The sequence below is a fragment of the Poecilia latipinna genome, unplaced genomic scaffold (genome assembly GCF_001443285.1).
Source record: "Poecilia latipinna isolate Pla-1442-1.1 unplaced genomic scaffold, P_latipinna-1.0 Scaffold305, whole genome shotgun sequence".
Taxonomy (NCBI): domain Eukaryota; kingdom Metazoa; phylum Chordata; class Actinopteri; order Cyprinodontiformes; family Poeciliidae; genus Poecilia; species Poecilia latipinna.
In genome coordinates, this window is record NW_015112921.1 from 38,808 (window position 1) to 46,050 (window position 7,243).

Sequence of the window (7,243 nt, forward strand, 5' to 3'; positions counted from 1 at the left end):
CGAGGCGAGAAGACCAGGCAGCTGACCGGGTGGGTGGGCGGGGGGGGGGGGGGGGTTATGATTTAAGATTAGCAGGAAATAAATATCAGTGTGTGTGGAAGATCTATGGACTGGATTAAATGATGAGTTTAAACAAAGTACAGATATAAACCTGCTTTAAAAATCTGGTAAAAAAGAAGCTTATTCATATGTTTTACATGATGGGTATAACATATGAAATTTAGGAATAATTTTACATTTAAGGAAGAGAATGAGAGGTCTAAGTGTATTTCAATGTGGGAATAATTTCAGAGTTTATCATGTGTGGAGATTTAAATGTTTGTAGGATGAATATGAGAGCAGGTGGAAATCATGAGATCAAATATGTAAAACTGCTTGTCAATGGGGCATGATTTGTTTTATTTTCATTTTTTTCATGTTCTCACTTGGTGTCTGTTAGATAAATGAATGAAAAAAGCTTGGTGGTAGCAGCATCAGGCTGTTTTCATTCAGCCGGTTGATGGGAAGAAAACCTGTTGGTCTACAAAGAGTTCAGCCTGCAGGGCGGCGCTCAAACTAATGTTTCTGTCTCCACAAACATCAAGTCTTTTCTCCAGTCGTTTTATTTATAAACGTCGCATCTGAAACCAGAAGTTTACATACTTTATAAAAGAAACACCGCAATTCTCTTTATTTAGTCTTTCCACTGATGTTACACGAAGAAGCCGTGTGTTTTAGGCGCACTTTAAATTACACCCACAGGTGTGTCTCTAATTAACTCAGATGTTATGAATAAGCTTCCAAACAAATGGCATCAAACTGTTTAAAGGCTTATTTAAGCTTCTGGCTTTAAAGAAAGTAATAAATTTGCCACTGTTGGTAATCTTGATTGACCTAAAATGGGAAAAGTTTGTCAGTGTGGTAAAAAAAATGCATAGGTGTCTTTAACAGAGTGTATGTAAACTTCTGGTTTCAAATGTATGTAAATGGACCAAAGTGCTTTCCGAGATCATCAAACACTAATCAATCAATCAATAAAATACAATGTCAGCTCTTATCAAATGAAAATGAGTCTTAAACTGATCCAAAGTATGAACAATACTTAATTATTTGTGTTTATAGATCACAAAAATGACTCAAAATTTTTGTCTCTTTTAAGTAAAATGTGGGGTGTAAAACATTTTGCAAGTCACTGTATGTCTGAATGTCTCTTCTTTAGCTGTGGGCTGTTATCTCACTACATGTTGGTACAAGTTGAAGTTTCATGTATATTCCTGGAGGATTGTTGCTCAGAGGTCATCTGCTGCCTTTTCCACTTCCTTGTCGAGTGTCTTAATATTTCTGCGAAGCCTTTTGGAACATGACTAACCGGTCGAAGGAGGCCTGGTGTTGCTGCTCTGTCTCCAGCGAGTTTCTTTAACCTCCTTATCTCATTTGATCTGTGGAGTTTAACCTGCAGCTGAAGGATTATAAAACTATAAACACTCCAGTTTGTAACGCAAAGGTCAAAAACATTTAGTTGCTGTTTTAAGCTCTTTCAGGAAACAACTGAGAATGATCTTGGTTTGCCTGCAAAGATTATTTAACTTTTGTTAAATGACTTGGTAATTATTTAGGCAGAAGGAAATTAAAATCTCAAACATCAGTTTGAGGAGCTCAATAATTTCCATTTGCCTGATTTATCACTTTTCTCTTTTTTTCCTCTTTTTATCAAAAGCTGGACCATAAAATTCCTCAACTAGCCAGTTTTTTGAAGAATCATTTTGTCTAGACTTCACAATTAATTTTATTTGTTCTCTGTTTCTCTTTCTTTATTTGGACATTTAAAATATCTTTCAGTTCCAGTGTTAAATATTCAACATAATTTATTGTTTGTTATTGATCTTTGAGTGTTTTTATCGTTACGCCATTATCAGTTTATATCAATAACTTCTGATCACCATGACAGGCCTAACCAAGTAGCTCATAAAACATGCACAGATTAAACATTTTAAAAGTAATTAACTACCAAAGTTAAAATTCACCAATAGATGATTAACGCAGTGGAAAAAAAATCAAACCAACATGTGAAAAGCTCGGCTCTTTCTGCTCGACTTAACATTAATGCAGTTACAACCGATCTGTTTGTTTTTTGGATTAACTGATTATTGGATAGCAAAGGGGGCTTAAAGGATTTTTATTTATTTATTTTTACTTAAATTACTTTTCTTTTTAATCTTAAACTTAAAATGTGTATATATACTTTTTATAGTTTTGGTTTAATTACAAATCTCAGTATGTTGTTCTTTTTGCAAAGTTCAGTTAAGGATTAATAAGCTAAGTTAGTTGATTATTTCAAAAATTGATTCTTCACAATTAATCTCTTCAGCCCTACAGTTGTTTTTAAATAAATTTTTTATTATAATTACTGCAGGCTTCCTGTCCGGTTGTGGTCATTTTCTAACAGGAGAAATAAAAAATGATTTCCACTTTAGCTAAAAACTCTTTATAAACTGAGGTTTTTCTGAATAAAACTCAGTTTTTTGCATTGCATTTGGTCTGTGATCGGTTTTTTTTTTCATTAACTGAATCGCTGGATTCCTGCTCTGGCAGTGAAAACACAGTAACTGGAATGCAGAAGAGCAGTAAACCATTTACTGTCATCTGTCACCACGAGGCTTTCAGATCCTGGATGCAGTACAAAGTGTTGCTGTCTGCGTTGCGTAAAACTCTATTATAGCTCTGGGCAGCAGTCTGACTTGTTGTTGGAAATTATGACCCTGATGGCTCCAAGTTTTCCTGTTTCAACTATGCAGATCTTTATCTGAACATGTATGACAGAATGATAAGTGGGGGTTTCGCCTTTGAATTTGGGTACATCCTCGTGTTTCCTAAGGGTGTGTCCACACCAGCCCTGCTTTAGTTCGCTTTAATCAAACTCTAGTTTGTTTGGATCGTTTGGGGAATCTGTGAATCTGCAATCGAACTCTGCTCCGGCTGAAAACATAAGTCTGGGTCTGGTTGAAGCAGAGTGGAGACTGCTGAAAAAGCAGGAAGTAGACTATAGCGCCAGGCATTCTGGGTAAATATTAAACTCTAGAGTGAGAAATGGATTGTGGTCTTTTATCAAAGATAAAACAGAAATCCTACAGCCTCTAAAATCCGACGCTACTCCATTTTTGTTTACATTTTGTGAAGAAGGAAGTTGCTCTCATCTCATCTTTTTGTTTCTTTCAGTGGTTTTTGTTGTGGCGCCCCCCACAGGTGTGGAGGAGGACTTCTAGGCCAGTTCTGAGTCGTTTTGGTTTAATTATGGAAATAGTTTTATTTACAATACTTTGACCAGAGCTTATTGTTGAACTTCTGGTTTGCCTAACTCTGTTTAATGCACCAGAGGATGAATAGAATGTGAAATACTTATATTTTCTCCAAAAAAGCAGAAATCGATAAGAGAATTGTCTTTCAGAGTCTTATTTGCTTTTCTTTTTTGCAGTTCCACCTCCATCAAATGTGACGGTGAAATGCGAAAACCTGAAAATCACAGTTAGCTGGGATTACAGCAAACATCAACCTCAAACCATTTTCTGGGTAAACGTCACTGGATCTAAAGTTGTAGGGTAAGTATCTGCTGCTGCTCCTTGGTGCGTTCTTCATGTCTTTGATTTAGAGCAAAATCAATGAAATTAAACAATCGTCTTGTTTTCCTGCTTTGATTGAAGGTCTTTTGAAGCGAGCACAGAGGAGCACCAGTACGACCTCAGCCAGTTTGTGCTGGGCTCTCAGGAACGCTACCTGTCTTACCTGGTTGTTTTTGTAACGGCCGTCCAAGGAGGCGATCGGTCAGAAGCCGTAAATTCAAAGTCCTTCTCCTTCAACCAGTTAATGGTGGTTGATATCAAATGTAAGTAAAATTATTCAGCATGCTCAGCGACTCGGCACCTACAGACTTTTATGGGGTGCCATTTGTAAAACTGCATAAACAAAAAATTAAGTGCAATAATTTGGGTCATTTGGGTCACAATTTACAATTGTGTAAACTGAACTACTAGTTTACTGAACTAGTAGTTCAGTAAACTACTAGTAGTTTACTGAACTACTAGTAAACTATCATAACTAATAACTAAACTAGTGTACTAAAGTACTTTACTAGTCTACCTAAGTCTAGTTTATAAAGTAAACATTTTACTCCAACTAAATGTTTAATTAGCAAGTTAAATATTCATTTCAGGCTAAATTTTTAGCTTCTTGAGTAAATATTGAAACCAGCTGCGTTCTCCTGCTGGCGGCGTTTCGCTGGTCCACAAACGGCGACGGCAGAAAACGACAGTCAGATGGTTGTTCAGCAGTAACTGAATATGTTGTTTGAAAACGTTTTCTTCTGTTGAGTATTTATTACCTAATCGATGTAATCACAATACTTCAACCTTTTTGAAAAAAATGAACCAAAGTATTTAAAAACTAATATAACTAATACAAACTAAACTAATACTAAGACATATTTAACTAATAAAAACCAGCAATGACTCTCTTAACTAATTAAACCCAACAAAAAGTTAAAATTAAATAAAACTAAAGTATAATGAGAACAGCGGGTTTTTCTGTGGGTGAAGGGGTTAAAACCATGTTATTTTCCTTGTATTTCTTGACCATGAGCCTCTTTGCGTTAGTTTAAAACACAAACACGTTTTTGTGGGAGGAATAAATGAAGGTTATGAATAAGTTTGCCTGGCACTGAAGCTTGACTGGAGCTGGACTGTGGTGTTTGTACTGGTTTCCAGCCAGCTTCCTGATGCTCTCACAGGATGCTTGACTTGGGTTTCAGGTGAAAGGAGTCAGGCAGATAAACTTTAAATGATCTTCTTTCAGGTTTGTTAGATCTTCCTCCTGTGAAGGTCCACAAGGCTGAAGATGGGGCTTCTGTGAAGTTTGCAAATCCCCTCCGTTTCTACGACGAATTGAAGAGAACTGTCACACGGAACAGTAACGCTGCTCTCTATTTCACGGTTTACCCATCTGAAGTAAGCTACCATTGTAAACTGTTTTTATTTTTTTACAGTGAAAAGATCTGATGGCTATAAAACACCAGGCTGTAATCCTGATCTCATCCACAAGTTGACGCTAACATTTCTGTTCTGTTTAAAATCTGTCATTGTCTCAGATTTTCTCAGCTTGGAGTGATTTTACATCAGTTTCACAGAGTAATCACCGCAAAAGGAAACACTGCTGGTGTGTTGCATCTGATTTCTGCTGAAACTGCACCACTTTGATAATATAAATATAAAATAGTTCATTTAAAATGTTGGTTATCACAAGCTTTTGAGAGAATTAAATATGCAACCACCTTTAACTAACTTCTGTTAGTCCAGCATTTAATGGGGCGGAGCTTCATAAATGGCAGAGTTTGGCTGGTGGATAACAGATTAACCAGCAGAGGAGGTTGGAAAGCACCTTCTTGTTGTTTGACTTTAAAGCTGCTGTCTAAGGCTTTGCACACACCAAGCCGAGTCTTTATGAAAACAAATATGTTGGCCATATTGTTTAAAAACATATTTTAAACACGGGACTGGTTTCAGAAAAGCTTTTACCCAAATAAACCTGCACAAATTTGCCCACGAGCAAATTTGTGCGCTCAGGGGCTCATGGGGGGCGCTAGACTGCCCTCAATACCCAAAACAGCAAAGTTAAAACCTGTCAGCCAATCAGATTGCTTCTAACGCCCTCCACTTCCTGTTAGTAATTTAACATGGCATCAGCAGGTTCATTTGTGTGCAGATTTCAAAGTTTAACTGCTTTTAAATAGCATTTTAGAGTATAAAGTTAATAAAACATCGATTGGGAATCGTATGAAAGGAAGCATGTGGTGAATTGTTTGTTGCAGATAATAATGCATAAGAACCTAAATCCCCGTTTTCCCGTGTATACACGCAAACAAAATGTTTGCTCAAATCTCCACTTTGAGATTTTTTGAGAGTTTTTATAAATAATTTTTTTATGGACATTAAGTTTTTTGTGGATAAAAGGCTAAATCACATAAAAATGTATTTGTTTTCCTAATTATCTCTCTACATTTGACTGAGACAACAGAGTTGATGGAGAGGATGGAGAGGAGGAACCTGTTGAGATTTAGTCATGCAGACTGTATTTGCAAATTATTACAGCTTGTTGGAGCTCAGTTTGCATCCAAACAGGACTTTGGGATACCAAACACTAATACCTGTGATGATTATGTGATTTCAGTTCAGAGGGTCATGCCGTGTGTCAGATTTAACCTGCAAACTCGACGTGACGCTCCCTGCGGAAGACTGCGTCACCTTAGAGGGCGTCCTGTGCTTTGACCAGTGTGTTAGCCAAATAGCGTTCAAAGAGACGAAGAAATACTGCTCTGAAAAGCCGGGTAAGTATCTACTGGAAATGCAGAAAATGTTGCATTAAAACATGGATCATACCATGAAAGGTTTCCAGACACCATGTTTATACAGATACGTCACAGATATTCATCTTTTGAAACGGCGTTTACTTCTAATTCAAAATGGCCGCCGTATAAAAGTCTTATATTTTGGTCTAACTGTGCACATATATGTCTAATACAGATGATTCTGATATCAAACTATATATTATTGATCAAATCTGAAACTCCAACATCTCTTAAAGACTTACTTTTGCCTTAATTAGAGCTTGGATTAGTGATTAGTTGTTTATTTGTAAATATATAAAATAAGCTCAAGTGGCTAATTTTTTATATCTAATTAATCATCAGAATAAGCCATAGAAAAATCAATTACTAAATTATTGTCAGATTTAAAACTTATTGGAACCAATTTGACTAAAAAACTGATCTTGATTCAACTGAAATAAAATAAGCAACAGACATGTTTTAAAATCCAGACATCTTCAAACAGAAAGGCGTTTTCCCCAACCTGATCACTGTCTGCTTACATTTCTGGTGCAGAAGTTGATGGACTGGTAATGCTTGCCGTCATACTGGGGTCCATTTTTATCGTCGTAATCATCGTCGCTGTAGCCGTCATCTGCAAGGTGGAGGCCTGGACCATGAAGATACCGATGCCAAAAATCCAGGTAACCAGAGGAATAAACATTTTACTTTTCTTGTGAGAAACTTTGCAGTTTGTTGGGCCATTGTAGATGGAAAAAGAGTAAATTTCCACCAAAAAAACTGATATTTGAGATAAATCTTAGAAAATTTCTAAAAAAAAAAAAAAAAAAAAAAAAAAAAAAAAAAGGTAAAGTTGGTATTTCCAAAAGCAAAAAATGATTGGAAAAAAAC

At 36.3% G+C, this 7,243-nt stretch overlaps 1 protein-coding gene across 1 annotated transcript in view; it reads left to right on the top strand.

Annotated features, from left to right (window-relative positions):
* ifngr1 (interferon gamma receptor 1) overlaps positions 1 to 7,243 on the top strand; it is an 18,429-nt gene that overhangs the window by 5,965 nt on the left and 5,221 nt on the right. Inside the window, exons 2-6 of the mRNA NM_001361167.1 lie at positions 3,452 to 3,575; positions 3,678 to 3,859; positions 4,825 to 4,976; positions 6,196 to 6,352; positions 6,908 to 7,035. Of these exons, the coding sequence (NP_001348096.1) occupies positions 3,452 to 3,575; positions 3,678 to 3,859; positions 4,825 to 4,976; positions 6,196 to 6,352; positions 6,908 to 7,035 (743 nt within the window). The remainder of the gene's footprint in view (positions 1 to 3,451; positions 3,576 to 3,677; positions 3,860 to 4,824; positions 4,977 to 6,195; positions 6,353 to 6,907; positions 7,036 to 7,243) is intronic.